This window comes from Entelurus aequoreus, linkage group LG02 (assembly GCF_033978785.1).
Source record: "Entelurus aequoreus isolate RoL-2023_Sb linkage group LG02, RoL_Eaeq_v1.1, whole genome shotgun sequence".
Classification (NCBI taxonomy): domain Eukaryota; kingdom Metazoa; phylum Chordata; class Actinopteri; order Syngnathiformes; family Syngnathidae; genus Entelurus; species Entelurus aequoreus.
This window is the reverse complement of record NC_084732.1, coordinates 40,649,002-40,667,515: the sequence shown is the minus strand read 5'-3', so window position 1 is coordinate 40,667,515 and position 18,514 is coordinate 40,649,002. Positions and strand designations below refer to the sequence as shown.

Here is an 18,514-nt window from a genome sequence, read left to right as displayed (position 1 = left end):
TCTCCAGAATGCCTCTATGGTCTGATATCAAATTTTCGTGACTTATGGAAATTCCAAATACACAAAAGCATGTACCATCAGGTAAGAAACGTTGTTCTTAATATGTCTCCTTTAATAGTAATAATATTGTAATCACAGAAGTGTAGGTGCACTTCACACTCGCAGCAGGTGACACAAGCTCTGTGGTGGAGCAAAGAAAAAGAAAAAGAAGCTAAGTCACTAGCATTTTTGCGTCCTCTTCTACTGATGTTTTATTACTGGAGTTAAAGTTGAGTTGAATTTAATTGTGCTCATGAAAATGCTGACAGGACATAGATATTGTATTCATATTCAAGAGAAATACATATTTCCAGCAGCTTTACATAAGTGGGAACAAACAGGGGCATGCAAAGTTGAAAAAAATTATAATAAAAAGTCATAAAATGCTCAAGAAAATATCCATGACAGGCAGACACTGAAGATAGTGAAACACAGAGTATAGTGTTTATATATTATCATATTTATATTTATTTTTTGCTCATAATGTTAACCATATTATTTTGAAGTAATCATGACCTATGGCGACAAAAACATGCAATAAAGTGGTCAAAATGATAGCTTTACATGCCTTTATCCAAACTGTCTATGTGCGGAAATGGGCTCCAGTTCTGTAGATGAAGTCACACCAAGACGGTGCGGCATATCGAGTCTGGGGATAAAAAGGGAGCATTCCAAGTACAGTTAGTTATCCACCAAATACGTAAATTATTTTCCTGGAGGAAAAATACAAAAACTTTCTTGTGAAATGTCTGCCATCTGGACGCTATGGGTCCTTTAAATAATGCTTATTTGTATTACCCAACCTTATCTTTCTCTGCCATGCTCCCCACATCCATGCTCTTCCATCTTTCTAGAATGCCAACACAAAAGAAAGATGGCAGCTCACCGGTGTAAAGGTGACAGGCACATGATAATAGCCCAATTATCCCAAAATGCCAACTTTTACTCCAAAGGAAAAGGAGTATGCGGTGATTAATGGTGAACACTTAAGGGGGAAGAGTTAGACAACGCTGTTGGAGAGGAGAAAATATGTATCAGGCTGCCGCCACTACAGATGCTTCCACCCTCCTGACAAGTGCAATTCATTTGAGAAGCTATTAACATGCATAATTATGCTAATCAAGCAGTAATTAAGTGCCTATTTATTAGAGACCTTTTTTTGTCTGTTAATTTCATCAAGCATCGCTGTTGGGGTTTGTTTCCCTGCATATTTCTTCATGCAATATTTCCCAGATAAGGAGCTCATGTATCGCCAAACAGCTCCTTTGCTGCAGGTTCACACATACACACAAACACATACGCAGCAACATCGGGCTGTTACTCGTTGGATTATCTTGTGTACGTATCTCATTGTTGTTCTATTCCTGTATTATTATTATTTAAAACATTTTTTACCAACAATTTAGAGTCGATCGGAAAAAGGAACATCTTCCTCTTGTCCTTAACCTGGACAGTGCAATGACTTCTTACCAGACCTCAGGTCAGCAAGCATCAAAAGATTGGCAACATATGTTTTACTTCTTCTTTGGCTTATTTTAGAATATTTATCCATCCACCACTTATCCTTTTTTTTGCAACATATATTTATAAAGGAGGGCCGATCTCAACAAAAGAAGAAGTGCAGTGTTTCAACAGTTTGACGAATGCTGACATTTTGTTGTTGTTTGGACATTGAATACCACAAATTCTGGACTATACGACACTACTTTTTTCCTATGCCTTGAACCCTGCGGCTAATAATTTATGGATTTTTGTTCGCTAATGGCAATAATGTTTTGTGTTCAATACACTGTAAAAAAAAATTATGTAAAAAAAACGGTCATCTACTGGCAGCTATGGCTGCCAAACGAAAACCATAAAATTAAAGTAAAATATTGTAAACCAAATAATGATCAAAAACATTATATTTACAGACATTTTCATAAAACGTTTTGCGGAAAAATATCTACATTTTACATATTTTTACTAAATTATTAAGATCAACCACCTTTAATAAAGTGACAATGCAAACAGTTCTGCAGAAAAATACTTTTATTCTACAGAGTTTTTCTAAATTATTACGATCAAACACCTTTCATGAAGTGACAATGCTGGCAGTTCCACAGAAAAATACCATTATTTTACAGATTTTTTCTGAATTGTTAAGATCAACCACCTTTAATAAAGTGACGATGCAAACAGTTCTGCAGAAAAATACCTTTATTCTACAGCATGGGTGTCAAACTCTGGCCCACGGGCCAAATTAACACTAAAGCTGGCCTGCCGATCCTCCCGGGAGTCTTCCAAACGCCCGCACACCCACCAGCCAGCCAAACGAGTGCTGGCCCAGTCACATAACATGTGCGGCTTCTGCACGCACGCACACACATTAGAATGCAATGCATACTTTATCAACAGCGATACAGGTTACACTGAGGGTAGATGAATAAAAAAACTTTAACACTGTTAGAAATATACGCCACACTGTGAATCCACACCAAACCAGAACCCTTTGCAGCACTAACTCTTCAGGGACGCTACAAGGTGTGTGTGTGGGGGGGGGGGGGGGGGGAGGTTTGGTGGTAGCAGGGGTGTATTTTGTAGCGTCCCGGAAGAGTTAGTGCTGCAAAGGATTCTGGGTATTTGTTCTGTTGTGTTTATGTTGTGTTACGGTGCGGATGTTCTCCCGAAATGTGTTTGTCATTCTTGTTTGGTGTGGATTCACAGTGTGGCGTATATTTCTAACAGTGTTAAAGTTTTTTATACTGGCACCCTCAGTGTAACCTGTATCGCTGTTGATGAAGTATGCGTTGCATTCGCTCGCGTGTGTGTACAGAAGCCGCACATATCTTGTGACTGGGTCTGAACGATGTTAGAATGGATGAAAAGCGGACGTGACGATAGCTCGTAGAGTACGTTAAAGGTTAATTTGTTCAACCTTGGCCCGCGGCTTTGTTCAGTTTTACATTTTGGCCCACTCTGTATTTGAGTTTGACACCCCTGTGTTAGATTGTTAGTAAGGACATATACTTTTATATAACAAGCTACATATTTAATGAAAGATAATTACTGTAATTGTACATGAATTTGAAAGTAATTTAAGAAAACAGAAAATGCTATTTATAATTAATTTGGTATTTTTCTGTAAAAAAAAATAGAAATATACATAGTTTGTCATTACTGGCATATTACTTAAAATAACAGGCGGATTGTTTATTTACAAATAAAGTCTTCAATTCTACAGTTTCATAAACTATTTTAAAAAAATTGAAAAATTACAGTAGAAATTTAGAGTAAATTAACCATAAAAATAGGATTTTTTTTTACAGTGTAGTTTTCATTAAACCCAAGCAGAGACGCAGAAATGGTGTGTTATTGTGTTTGCTATGGTATCTTTTGGACGAGTTTGCTCACTGCAGGGGTTGCAGATTGAACATGTACTTCCTGTTTGAATGCCTTGAACCGAAAGTAAAACCCTCCATAAGGTTTCTGCTCCGAAGGATTCTTGATTCCTCACTCCAAGCAACTTTTGTAAGTTTTACAATCAACCTAAAACAATTTTTACTTACTAACCCGTCCAATGTGTGATGTAATGTAATGAGGCTAGCGCTGTTAGCATTAGCTATTATACTAAAAGGTGTCTGTGTTAGTATTATTACCTTATAATGGCATTATTTTGTTATTGTTCCAGTTTCACAAATTCCTCAGTAAATTCACCAAAACGTCACTGTGGACCTGTTGAGTCTGTTTAGCTGATTGGAAAGCTAGCTTCCACAGCTAATAGGTCAATGACGATGACTTCTGTTTTATTCGATCATCCGTTTTACTGCCGTGTTACAGACACCGTAATAGTGGGTGTGCGCTACACTCCAAAAAATACGGTATTTGTTTGTTTTTGTTGTAAAGCAACACCAGAAAAAAAGGACAAGGCATTAAAATCAATGTTGTTGATTATTTTAATTTCTATTATAACTTATTAAATAGAGGTGAGTTAACGTTGCAGAAAATAGATCACGGGTGGTGTATTGGTATACACGTGTGCCTTTCATGGCAGAGGGCATGGATTTGATTCCTGGCCAGGTTTACGTGAGAAGTTGCATACAGTAAAAAGTAAACCAAAACCAGTGATTGATTCGCGGTGGAAAACCCTCACAAGGAAAAAACAAAAGTGAAAGAGAGAGACCAAATAATTGGGATTTTAGTAGGAGGACAAAATGCCTGATTTAGCTACAAGCTAAAATGTGTCTGCTTTATTACTGAACCTATTTTTTTTTTAAAAATTTTCAAGATGGCGCCACTATGGTGGCTGCTGGTTGAAGGAGCTCTGTGCTCTCGTGTGTCATTTGTGTCCTGGATGTTTCCTTCTTGTTTTCATGTATATTTCGCCTTTTGGTTCGGGCCCCTTCGGGACTGCGCAACAAGCGGTGGAACTTTTGTGACTTCTGCGGAGCTTTTTGATGCTTTTTTTGTAGACTGCTTTGGGGGAGCCTTTTGGCCATGTTTGCACCGTAAACCTGCTGCTGGTCTGCGAAGGGGCTGCAAAGCAAGCATTGAGCATTGGGATGGGCGAGCTTCACAAAGCCCTGGCTGAATCAGTGTAACGGGGGCCAGTCGGACTGGCTGTGCCAGATGTACGTTGGTAAACCTCACTCCCTGACTGCTTCAAATAGTGTCCTAGCTGCTGGATTAGCAGCTTGGGCTTTTAGCCTTTTGGCTAGCACTCGTCTCCTCTCAATCGGATGGTTGTGAGTTCACGTCACGCAGAGCTACATGAGCATGTATCAGACACTTCGGTCTCCCTGGACTGATTCTCGCTCATCCGTGCTGACTGGACATTGGCTGAGAGCTAGTGGCCAGCCTAGGATGCTTTGTTGGGTCTGTTTCTATCTCTGGATTTGCTGCTCTGGATGGCGTGGAGCACCACAGAGCTCACTGCGGTGTATATGGATGTTTTTTTCCTTGGTTGTTTGTCTACGCATGGTGCAATGATAAGTGCACAATATGTAATATTTATTGTTCATTTTTTTGTTTTTTTTCATTGTTATTTACTTCTGTAGCTATATGTAGAAATGGTGCCGCTTAAGTGGCAGCTGGTTGCATCAGCTCTGTGCCCTTTTAATGTATTTTATGTACCTTGTGTTCTTTGATGTTTCCCTCTTGTTTTCATGACACTTTTGGTGGACTTTTTTTGTATCTGCGCTGCAACCTCATAATTTCCCCATTGTGGCGTGAATAAAGTTTATTCTATCCTATCCAATACTAACAGAGTACAGCAGTGAATGGACTAAGATGTGCAATACGAGACTCCTCCATGTGTGGTAGTTGTGAGCTAAAAGTAACTCCAGTTAAAAGAATGTTGTGTACTTGCTGCACTGTTAGACTTGGCAAAAAAGTAAGGTTGCATCAAATCTTTCATTGCCACCAGCCCTAGACCACTTATTATTTCCTCATAGACAAAGAAGTCCACAGTACCGCAGCCAGGAATCACCCATACAAACAGAAAATAAATTCAAAACAAAACAAATCAACACTGGCTGCAATCCAAGTAGAGTACTGTACTTCTGGTTGTACTCCAAGTGTGGCCTTCAATGTGATTTGTGAAAGTCCAAGATGGGACTCATACATTCTCATACCCTCCAGCAGAATGAAGCGGGCGGCCATCATCTGTGTTTACATACCGGGATCTTTGCCCACTTACAAGCAAGAAAGGATACTAATCTCAAGACTGAGTTGCTTGTGTTGACGTTCACAGGATTGTAGTACAAGGCATTAAAACATTTTTTTTTTTGTATTGATTGATTTTACTTTGAAACAATCAAGTGTAATCATTTTGGGTATTGTAGCTTCCTCCCACATTCCAGAAACAAGTTAGGTTAATTGCATACTAAATTGTCCACAGGTGCAAATATGGGTGTTTTTTTGTTTATATGTTCCCGGTAAAGGACTGGCGTCCCCCACTCCTCACCCAGAGTCATCTGGGATAGGCTGCATCTCACTCGTTACCCCTAAGGAGGTCAACATAGAAAATGAATTTTTTAGGGTAAATTAAATCTGCTGTGGTTTATATATATGTATATATATATATATATATATATATATATATATATATATATATATATATATATATATATATATATATATATATATATATATATATATATATATATATATATATATACACACATATATATATATATATATATATATATATATATATATATATATATATATATATATATATATATATATATACAGTGGGGCAAAAAAGTATTTAGTCAGCCACCTATTGACAATCAATGGGTGGCTGACTAAATACTTTTTTGCCCCACTGTATATATACATATCAGTGACGTGCAGTCAGGGGAGGCAGGTGAGGCGGGGCCTCACGTGCCATCATGGAAAGAAAAAAAATGTAAAACTTTGTAGTATAATCCAGTGATTATACTATAAAGTTATTTTACATTTAACTTCACCAGTTTTAGATTATTTTTATTCAAAATCGCTGAATTTTCACATTTGCTGTTCAAATACTGAGAAGACACTTGTTGTTTAGCAGCCAGTTGAGGCACGTCACTTCGTTGAGCCTCACCATGTATTGCGGATTCGGCTAACTGCTGGCCTGCTGTGCAGTGAGACCGTATTGCTATATGAATTATATTATACATTTCCATAGTTTAGTTAGCTGAGTTATATAATGTACAGTGTATTTTGGCAACAACTGTATGTGTGTAACGTATTTCTTGTGCTGAGCAATCATAAAACTGCTGCGAAGACGCACTGGCTGAGGCTCGCAGTAATCCCGCCTCCTGGTGGATAATGCACCCCCGCCGTAGAATGCACCCGCTGACGGGAGTGTTATATCAACTAAAGCCCACACTTAAACTTTCCATGTGCAAGATTGAATCTATTTAAAAAAGTTATGTAATAAGAAGCCAAAAAGTACAAAAACAATAATGTTCGTGTTGGAGGAGTTGTGAATAACTGCTGGGCCACAACATTAGGTACACCTGCAGACCACAGCACGGATTTCATATTTCAGTCATTCACAACTCCTCCAACACGAACATTATTGTTTTTGCACTTTTTGGCTTCTTATTAAATAACTTTTTTTAAAAGATTCAATCTTGCACGTGGAAAGTTTAAGTGTGGGCTTTAGTTGATATAACACTCCCGTCAGGGGGTGCATTCTACGGCGGGGGTGCATTAACCAGCCCAGCAGCGGCGCATGGACTTCATTTATAAGTAAAGGTAAGAACATAATAAAAAAAATTGTATTAAATGTGCTTTTTTGTGTGCTACAGTTTGTATGTGTAAAGTTAAAGTTAAGTTAAAGTACCAATGATTGTCACACACACACTAGGTGTAATGAAATTTGTCCTCTGCATTTGACCCATCCCCTTGATCACCCCCTGGGAGGTGAGGGGAGCAGTGGGCAGCAGCGGCGATAATTTTGGTGATTTAACCCCCAATTCCAACCCTTAATGCTGAGTGCCAAGCAGGGAAGAATGCTGGTATGAGCTTTTAAACACAACCCGTAAACTGCTGCCAATCAAATGGTGAAAAATACTCTTTAGGGTTCATATGTTTGTAAATCTGACTGTGATGAAGTCAGTGCCTCACCAGCCATAAACCTCACCGCACGTCACTGATATATATATATATATATATATATATATATATATATATATATATATATATATATATATATATATATATATATATATATATATATATATATATATATATATATATATATACAAACCCTGTTTCCATATGAGTTGGGAAATTGTGTTAGATGTAAATATAAACGGAGTACAATGATTTTCAAGTCATTTTCAACCCATATTCAGTTGAATATGCTATAAAGACAACATATTTCATGTTCAAACTGATAAACTTTTTTTTTTTTGCAAATAATCATTAACTTTAGAATTTGATGCCAGCAACACGTGACAAAGAAGTTGGGAATGTTGCAATAAATACTGATAAAGTTGAGGAATGCTCATCAAACACTTATTTGATTATCTACCATTGTCCCTGTCCCCAAGAAAACACGGATCACAGGACTAAATGACTACAGGCCGGTCGCGCTGACGTCTGTGGTCATGAAGTCCTTTGAGCGCTTGGTCCTGCCCCACCTCAAGGACATCACCGCCCCCCTCCTGGACCCACTGCAGTTCGCCTACAGAGCCAACAGGTCTGTGGATGATGCAGTGAACCTGGCCCTCCACTTCATCCTGGAGCATCTGGACTCCCCAGGAACCTACGCTAGGATCCTGTTTGTGGACTTCAGCTCTGCCTTCAACACCATCCTCCCTGGACTGCTACGAGACAAGCTCTACCAGCTCAGCGTGCCCGACTCCTTCTGCAGTTGGATCAATGACTTCCTGACGGACAGAAGACAGCACGTGCAGCTGGGGAAGATTGTCTCGGACTGTCGAACCACGAACACTGGCTGTGTACTTTCCCCCTGGCTCTTCTCCCTGTACACAAACTGCTGCACCTCCAGTCACCAATCCGTAAAACTGCTCAAGTTTGCGGATGACACCACCCTCATCGGGCTCATCTCGTATGGCGATGAGTCCGCCTACAGGAGAGAGGTGGACCGGCTGACGTCCTGGTGCAGCCTCAACAACCTGGAGCTGAACGCCCAGAAAACAGTGGAGATGATCATGGACTTCAGGAAAGTCACAGCCCCACCATCCCCCCTCACCCTGATTGACTCTCCCACCCCCGTCCCCATTGTGGACTCCTTCCGTTTCTTGGGCACCACCATCACCCAGGACCTCAAGTGGGAGCTGACCATCAGCTCACTCATCAAGAAGGCCCAGCAGAGGATGTACTTCCTGCGGCAGCTGAGGAAACTTAAGGTGCCGACCGAGATGCTGGTGCAGTTTTACTCAGCCATCATAGAGTCCATCCTGACCTCCTCCATCACAGTGTGGTTCCCCGGCGCCACAGTCCAGGATAAGAATAGACTGCAGCGCATCGTACGTGCTGCTGAGAAGGTGATTGGCTGCAAGCTCCCATCCCTCCAGGACTTGTTCTCCTCCAGGACAAGGAGGCGTGTGGGTCGGATCACAGCTGACTCTTCTCACCCTGGACACACACTATTCTCCCCTCTCCCCTCAGGCAGGAGACTACGCTCCATCCAGACCCACACCTCCCGCCACCTGAACAGTTTTTTCCCCTCGGCCATCAGGCAAATGAGCAATAACTCCTAACAGCAGCTCCTTGAATTCCTTGAATCCCTTCTAAGTCTATCTGATAGCTCAGTCACAGCTCTTTTTATTACCAAATATGTGTTTTATGTGTTTTATGTCGCACGTTTGCACCAAGAAAAATTCCTAGTTTGTGAACCCGTTCTCAAACAATGGCAATTAAACTATTCTGATTCTGATTCGGATTCGGATTTGGAACATCCCACAGGTGAACAGGCAAATTGGGAACAGGTGGGTGCCATGATTGGGTATAAAAGTAGATTCCATGAAATGCTCAGTCATTCACAAACAAAGATGGGGCGAGGGTCACCACTTTGTCAACAAATGCGTGAGCAAATTGTTGAACAGTTTAAGAAAAACCTTTCTCAACCAGCTATTGCAAGGAATTTAGGGATTTCACCATCTACGGTCCGTAATATCATCAAAGGGTTCAGATCATCTGGAGAAATCACTGCACGTAAGAAGCTAAGCCTGTGACCTTCGATCCCTCAGGCTGTACTGCATCAACAAGCGACATCAGTGTGTAAAGGATATCACCACATGGGCTCAGGAACACTTCAGAAACCCACTGTCAGTAACTACAGTTGGTCGCTACATCTGTAAGTGCAAGTTAAAACTCTCCTATGCAAGGCGAAAACCGTTTATCAACAACACCCAGAAACGTTGTCGGCTTCGTTGGGCCTGAGCTCATCTAAGATGGACTGATACAAAGTGGAAAAGTGTTCTGTGGTCTGACGAGTCCACATTTCAAATTGTTTCTGGAAACAATGTTGTGTCCTCTGGACCAAAGAGGAAAAGAACCATCCGGATTGTTATAGGCGCAAAGTTGAAAAGCCAGCATCTGTGATGGTATGGGGGTGTATTAGTGCCAAAGACATGGGTAAATTACACATCTGTGAAGGCACCATTAATGCTGAAAGGTACATACAGGTTTTGGAGCAACATATGTTGCCATCCAAGCAACGTTACCATGGACGCCCCTGCTTATTTCAGCAAGACAATGCCAAGCCACGTGTTACATCAACGTGGCTTCATAGTAAAAGAGTGCGGGTACTAGACTGGCCTGCCTGTAGTCCAGACCTGTCTCCCATTGAAAATGTGTGGCGCATTATGACGCCTAAAATACCACAACGGAGACCCCCGGACTGTTGAAAAACTTAAGCTGTACATCAAGCAAGAATGGTAAAGAATTCCACCTAAGAAGCTTAAAAAATGTGTCTCCTCAGTTCCCAAACGTTTACTGAGTTTTGTTAAAAGGAAAGGCCATGTAACACAGTGGTGAACATGCCTTTTCCCAACTACTTTGGCACGTGTTGCAGCCTTGAAATTCTAAGTTAATTATTATTTGCAAAAAATAAATAAAGTTTATGAGTTTGAACATCAAATATCTTGTCTTTGTAGTGCATTCAATTGAATATGGGTTGAAAAGGATTTGCAAATCATTGTATTCCGTTTATATTTACATCTAACACAATTTCCCAACTCATATGGAAACGGGGTTTGTATATACTGTATATATATATATATATATATATATATATATATATATATATATATATATATATATATATATATATATATATATATATATATATATATATATATATATATATATATATATATATATTAGGGGTGTGGTAAAAAATCGATTCAAATTCAAATCGCGATTCTCACATTGTACGATTCAGTATCGATTCTCATTTTTCAAAAATCGTTTTTTTTTTTTTTTTTTAATTTATTCATTTTATTTTTTTTATTTTTTATTTTATTAATCAATCCAACAAAATAATACACAGCAATACCATAACAATGCAATCCAATTCCAAAACCAAACCCGACCCAGCAACACTCAGAACAGCAATAAACAGAGCAATTGAGAGGAGACACAAACACGACACAGAAAAATCCAGTAGTGAAACAAAAATTAATATTATCAACAACATTATCAATATTAGTTACAATTTCAACACAGCAGTGATTAAAAATCCCTCATTGACATTATCATTAGACATTTATAAAAACAATTAAAATAAAAATGAACAATAGTGTCACAGTGGCTTACACTTGCATCGCATCTCATAAGCTAGATAAAACATTGTGTCTAATATTTTCACAAAGATAAAATAAGTCATATTTTTGGTTCATTTCATAGTTAAAACAAATTTACATTATCGCAATCAGTTGATAATACATTGTCCTTTACAATTATAAAAGCTTTTTAAAAAAATCTACTACTCTGCTTGCATGTCAGCAGACTGGGGTAGATCCTGCTGAAATCCTATGTATTGAATGAATAGAGAATTGTTTTGAATCGGAAAAATATCTTTTTTGAATCGAGAATCACGTTGAATCGAAAAAATCGATTTATAATCGAATTGTGACCCCAAAAATCGATATTGAATCGAATCGTGGGACACCCAAAGATTAGCAGCCCTAATATATATATATATTTACTGTTGGACTGATGATCATTCAGTGCATGAACACATGTATGCTTTTTCACTAAGCTGGCACTTTTTATCCAACTACTCCTGTTTTACATTCACTGTGTGTGCGTCCAGTTCACATTAATCCCAAGTGATTTCAAGCTTTCAATCTTTGCTGCTTTAATTTGCCTGAAAACGGCAACACATATAACCTGCATTTCTGTAAACTGCTAAAAAGGAGTTTGTTCCAGCACCATCCCAGTTATATCGCCATATAAAGCGGCCGTGTCCACTGAGGCTTGGCGGTGTCTTTCTATGAAATGTGATTTGCAATGGCATGCCTCTGTCCACTTTCAGAGAGTCAGACAGGTGCTCTCATTGGACATGAAAGCCTCTGGTGATGCATGTCAGTCTTGATCACCCGTGATGATGCCCCCAGGAAACCAAATAGCTTCCTTTCATTTGACATCCACACTGTTTTGTGTTTCAGCACTTTTCTGATAGTTTTGGCAGCCCAGTAACAACCGGTGGAGGCTTCAGCTGTGCACGCTGTATGCTCCCGAAGGCCTGTCATTGCTACCTTTTTTTATTGCTTCACTTGTAGAGCTACAACTTTTCAATGGAGTGTTAGGGCAGAAAAAATACTGCTTCAAAAATAGTAATAGAATAAGAGTCAAAATTGAAAAACATAATAAATATGAACAGTGGCGTGGAAGTGGAGGGATGTTGTACCAAGGCCCCCAACACAGAAGTGCTTTTGTAAAGTTTTAAGATTTTTTTTTCTGTTCATAAGTTATTTAAAAAAAAACACCATGAATGATATTGTTAAATTAATATAGCTTTGACATTTTAATAAATAATAAATTAAGGTTGCTTGAATCAAATTAAGAACGTCTAAGACTACCTACAGCCCCGATCAAAAATACAAAGCGATTCGTCCCACCTGAGTAAAGCTCACCTTCACTCAACATGGATGCCATAACGTCATCCAAGCTCACCTTTTAGGCATTTACACACAGCACCAACATTTTGGAACAAAGATGAGGTGATAGAAGAAAGGTAAAAATATCATAAATCTATCTGTGGCAGGATAGGAGAAAGTTATGCATAAGTTTTACGCTTGCATCTTATTATCCATAACTGTGGTGGGGTCAAGGACCCTCGATTAACGTTATAAAAGAGGTGTCACTAGTTTTTAAAGACAGGGGGGGACGTAAATCCCAGGAGATGCACTACCTTTTATCATAATGATGTATTAGTATTATTTGTATTAACCACTGAAGACAATCCCGTGTGTATCAGCTCATATCTGCTTTACACTCTGAAGTAAAGGAAAAAGTGACAAATTTATAATCAACCACAGGATTTATGTTTACATTTTTGGGCAATTTTTTTGCAAAGAAAAAAGGTACTTTTTAAAAAACAAAAACAAATTATTTATGTAGCTATTTTCTAGATATGTAGCTTCCATCTTTTAAAAAGTATAAAACCCCGTTAAGGGTGTTACATGTGCATGTAAACATACCAAGTGTAGGTGCATGTGGCGGGGATTTAGGTTTAGGGTGGGATGAGGGGTCCTTTAAAAGTCATGTGTATGGGGGCACTGAATGTGGTGCGACGCCACTGAACATTAATATTACAAAATACCTTTTTTTATGCCTGTGGGAATGTTGACATCTTAACACAACATTATTTTATATTCTAATAAGCAGACTTTGTTTGGAATAACATTTTATTCAGACTTTTCAGTTCGTAGAACTGCAGCAAATATGGCTGACTTTTCTGTTAACGCTGATTGGAAACACATCACTTTAAGAGGTCTTCAATATGGATTTACTATAATTCTGTAACATAACAAGCATTTCATCTCATCTTGCAGTCTATTAACAAACATGAGGGCCTAATCCTCCATCTTTGCGAGGGTGCGAGGCTCCTCAAATGTGTGAATAACCCTCATTACTCAGCACGACAGCAAGGGCACGCCTAGCACTCCAGATCATTTATTTCAATTAGATTTATAGTCCCTTAATCATTGATTATCTATTGCAAACCATTTCTATGTGATCCATAGACACAATAGTAAAAGTGGCCGGGCTGAGGTTCGACGGGGCAGAAAAAGGTCCGCGCTGACGTCCGACTGCTCCTTTTGACGGTTGGTCAGGGTCAGGGGTGGGCTCGCACGCCGCCCGGCCTCGTCAGGCTGACGGCCGTCATCGTTGTGGCGGGCCTGTCAGAACAAACTGGTGTGCTGGGCGGAGAGATCCGGCTTTAGTGTCTGGATGGGGAGTCTGCAACACATGCATTGCCCTTCCGTGGAATATGTTCCTCAAAGTGGCAAGCTGGTGGCAAGTTAATGACAAGAACAAGCGGTGACATCATTGAAAAAAATGATTACGCTCCACTTAAGACATCTGAGTGAGTCCATAGATCATGCATGCAGGGCGGCGACTGAAAGGTTCAACACATTCAGAACTGATACCCCTTTTCACGCAATGCTTCACTTTCCGCTTCACTTTAATTTAGCGCTGGACTGATACAGCAGTCGGCTGGAGCGCATTGCAGGGATTGTATTCCTGATTTATCCCCGTGGATTGACAGTCACAACAGAGGCTAATGTGTAATCATTAGCAAATGCTTTGCGAAATATTTATGTATTGTAAAACGTCATGATTTACTCCGCTCCCTCACATTGCCATTAGCGAGTGCCTTAGAAAACAATAAATGCCACAATCGCTTTCACTTAATTAAGACAATAGATATCATACTGCAAGGTAGAATGTCACTCATAGCGCCGTCTCGTGCACGGGGCAATTTACTGCTAAGTGTTATGAGAGAGGCCGACACAAATAATGGCTGTTAAGATGTCAGCTAGTGGGGGCTGAGTCACATTAGTGAAATTAGACCAGTATCACTATTATAAACAATGGCAGCATTTCTTAACACATGCATAGAAATAAAACCAATGCAGCATTAACATGAAGTATTAGTAGTGTATATTAATATGGGTGTAAAACTGCAGTTTAGCACCTTCTCGGATTGTGTAAATGATAAAAAAGCCCTTGAGTGGCCCCATGTTCCAGTATCAGTGAAAAACAACATCAAATGTGACATTTTTGGTCAGCTCTGTAAGTTCACTGCTTGACGTTAATGCTGCAGGCTAATATCCACAGGCAACACTGGCATCTGCTGGTTGAATAAGGACGACCTTGATTTTTAAAATGCAGTATTTTGTTCAACAAACTCTTAGCAATACAAGATTGTGGGTTTGCATGGACTTTTTTTGTATTACAATATACACAATCACAAAGTGCTTCATGCAGCAAGAACCTCTTAAATAGCTGATAGTGTCAGGATGATGTACTGTAAATGTGTGCTTGAAGCCATAGTTAAAGAGAATAATCGCTCAATACACAACAAGTGGAATCTTGAAGGATAAAATTGACAATAAAGCAAGATTATGTTAAAACGATGAATGAAAGTTAATAGAATATAAATGCTGGCAAAATGCTAATAACAGAAATGCATTATCACTATTATTATTAATATTATTATTAATATGATTAATAATAATGGCTCGAGATGCCTTTGCTATAATTATACTATTAGTATGTCCTTTTAAAAATAGGATTTATTAGGTATTGTCAATGAGTTAAATGTTTTAATGCAACAGGTACTCTTGGGGTTGAAATGGTATACTTATTCACCTTGTACACTTTATAGTAGAATAAACATATACAGTACAGGCCAAAAGTTTGGACACACCTTCTCATTCAATGCGTTTTCTTTATTTTCATGACTATTTACATTGAAGATTGCCAGTGAAGGCATCACAACTGTGAATGAACACATGTGGAGTTATGTACTTAACAAAAAAAGGGGAAATAACTGAATACATGTCTTGTATTCTAGTTCCTTCAAAATAGCCACCCTTTGCTCTGATTACTTTTTCGCACACTCTTGGCATTCTCTCGATGAGCTTAAAGAGGTAGTCACCTGAAATGTTTTTCACTTCACAGGTGTGCTTGAAGCTCATCGAGAGAATGCCAAGAGTGTGCGAAAAAGTAATCAGAGCAAAGGGTGGCTATTTTGAAGAAACTAGAATATAAAACATGTTTCCAGTTATTTCCCCTTTTTTTGTTAAGTACATAACTCCACGTGTTCATTCATACTGTAGTTTTGATGCCTTCACTGACAATCTTCAACGTAAATATTTATGAAAATAAAGAAAACGCATTGAATGAGGTGTGTCCAAACTTTTGGCCTCTACTGTACACTTTTGAGAGAACATTCTTCAGAAATGTTTTTGTATCGTACCTCTTTTTCTGAGCATGTATACAACTTCAAGTTAAAATTAACATGTCTATTAATACGGTATACCATTTGATTAGTGTTACACACTTGCGGTAAATAATAAACACAATAATAAAATGTATAATACTTACAAATAATATTTTAGCCGCTCATCAGTTAGAATAATCATAGGTGCCCTATAATGGAAAATTATCGTTTCTTACCTGTTGGTACGTGATTTTGTGTATTTGGGATTTGCGATGTGAAATCAAAGCTATTACGGAGATATTTATAAAATAATCTGGCCTTCTGTCATACTTCCACTAAACGAGCCGTTAATAATTTGCACAACCTGTGACGCTTTTCACAACAATGACTTCAGGGGATTATCAATATATAATCTTTGCGCAAATCCGCCATTTTTAATTTAGGTTTGAGCGTTTGTAGTCCGCTCGACAGCATGCCCAAGGTACGACCCAAAGAACAAAAATGCTCCGTTATTGATTGTATTACCCAACACAGGTGCCTACACATCTCCAGTCCCATCCGAAGAACTAAAAAGTGCACACCTAACTTTTTTGATTGGCCCACTTTCAAGATTCCAGCTTCACAAACCTGCAGCAATATAAAGATGGATTTTTCCAAAAGCTACGTTTAATGGCAGAATCAGTGCTTACTAATAATGGCAATGGAGGAGACAACAAAACACAAATGTTTGAACGATACGTAAAGCAATGTTAGCTCGGTTTGTAGTCTAGCTTGTAGTTTAGCCTTGTAATTTAGGACAACAGCTTCATCAACCTTCCGGAAAATAAAGAATGATTAGCCTAAAAACTATTAAGGATTAAAATTTGTGGGGCGGCAATCACAATACAAACCTTTGAGATGCTTTGATTTCAAGCTTTTTTTCTGAATTTTCTTCTTCGGTTCTTTTTTGTTCCGGCTCTGCCTCAGCCTCGTACACACGTTTGGATGATAAAATCTGTCTCTGTTAAAATGTATGTTGCAGTTCAAAAGTTGAATAACTTAGAATAAGATATGTTTTCTTGCGGGAAGCTTCTCTCTCAAACTACAAATATGGCCGTTGGGACGGGGATGAAGGTTCAGTCAGTGTGAGGAGGGGTTCATTTGCATCTTAACAACGTTGCCTCTCAAAATGACTTGTTTCTAGAGGCACTTAAAAAATGTGCATTAAAAACATCTTGCAAAGGAACGGTTTGTAACTGTGAATTGGTTCTAATCGTTCACTTAAAAGAAGCATTCAAAAGACTCCATTCATTCGTGAATGTGACATCTTTAAAATGCAGTTACATTTGTTAACAATAAAAGTCTTCTATCGTGCCAAAACATTCCGCTTCATTTTATTATTCCAACTTAGTGAGAAAAGTGTTTGCAAGTACACTAAAGGCATGCTTGGATTAGTTTCGTGTAAAAGAACTTCTGATCCCCCGTTGTATCCCTATCAAACGAATTATATCAATCAATCAATCAACCGTCAACATCATTTACGTCTGACCTTGCTTTTTCATTTCTTGTGCATGTAAACAGCAAGCATCCGAATAATTGTGTGCTGCACAGAATTTAACAACAAAAATTCAAGCAAAACTGCAACACCCACTTTGGGCACCAACGCAACATTATTGCAATAATTTATTATTTACAGCAGTAAATATATGAAGAAGGTACATGAGGTAAGGATATCTATGTGATTTGGGCAAGACCTTTGAAACTGTGAAATTAAAAAAGTTATGAGTTGAAGATTATGTGACAATGTGATTAAAAAAAAGTGACTGTCATTATGTTAAAGTGTTGCGTTGAATCCGCTACTGTATCATAAAAGAGCACCATTTCATCTCTGTAGATATACTGTAGATCCTACAGATGCACTCCTACAAAGAGGCAAAAGGAAAGCCTTGGAATAACTGCAAAAGGAATGCAAAGAGCAGCTTTCACTTAAAGGGGCTGCCTGCAACCTGCTCAAAGTTAAATCGTTTCAAAATACATCACTATGTGCAGCGCATGCACATAGTGTACATAAAAGCATCGACGCAAATTATGTGGGCCGTAGTTTACAATGTAAACTACGGCCCCCACCTCCCAATATTGGAGGTCTCAAGGTTGGCAAGTATGGTTTACATGCTTGAAGTCTACAAGGGCAGGATATACTGTAATGCTTACAACACTTTAGAAAGTTAGCGCCCTCTAGGCAGCGGCGTAAAGTTTGCAAACAGCCCCTTTAACAATTCACACTTTCATCACTCCTTCAAAAACGATGGAAGTCATAAATACAATTTTTGGATTCCAGATCATCATCAAAAAGCTCTTTTAGAGCGCATGTCTTCATTTTTAGTGGCTGTTAGTGGGGGTCAGCCACGTGTTTCCCTCACTCTGCTCCTGCTTTTTGGGCTGTCTGTCCAAGTTGGGGCTGATGTCCCGGAGAGCTGCGGAGGGCAGACGAGAAACTCCTTTGAAGCTGAGAGCTCCTCCCTCTATTGGGCAGATGTAGTCTGCTGATTCGTCAGGTTTCCTTTTCCTGAGGTGGCTGAACTGGGTGAAGCC

The 18,514-nt window shown here is 39.0% G+C and overlaps 1 protein-coding gene across 5 annotated transcripts in view; it reads right to left on the bottom strand.

Annotated features, from left to right (window-relative positions):
• Positions 1–17,349: 17,349 nt before the first annotated feature.
• Positions 17,350–18,514, bottom strand: part of ppfibp2a (PPFIA binding protein 2a) — a 52,813-nt gene continuing 51,648 nt past the window's right edge. For 2 of the 5 annotated variants that reach the window (XM_062026792.1, XM_062026801.1), the window contains exon 22: positions 17,350–18,514. This exon is cut by the window's right edge and continues 12 nt beyond it. In XM_062026792.1, the coding sequence (XP_061882776.1) occupies positions 18,302–18,514 (213 nt within the window). In that variant the 3' untranslated portion in view covers positions 17,350–18,301. The other 3 variants (XM_062026818.1, XM_062026826.1, XM_062026810.1) reach the window with 2 other exon arrangements.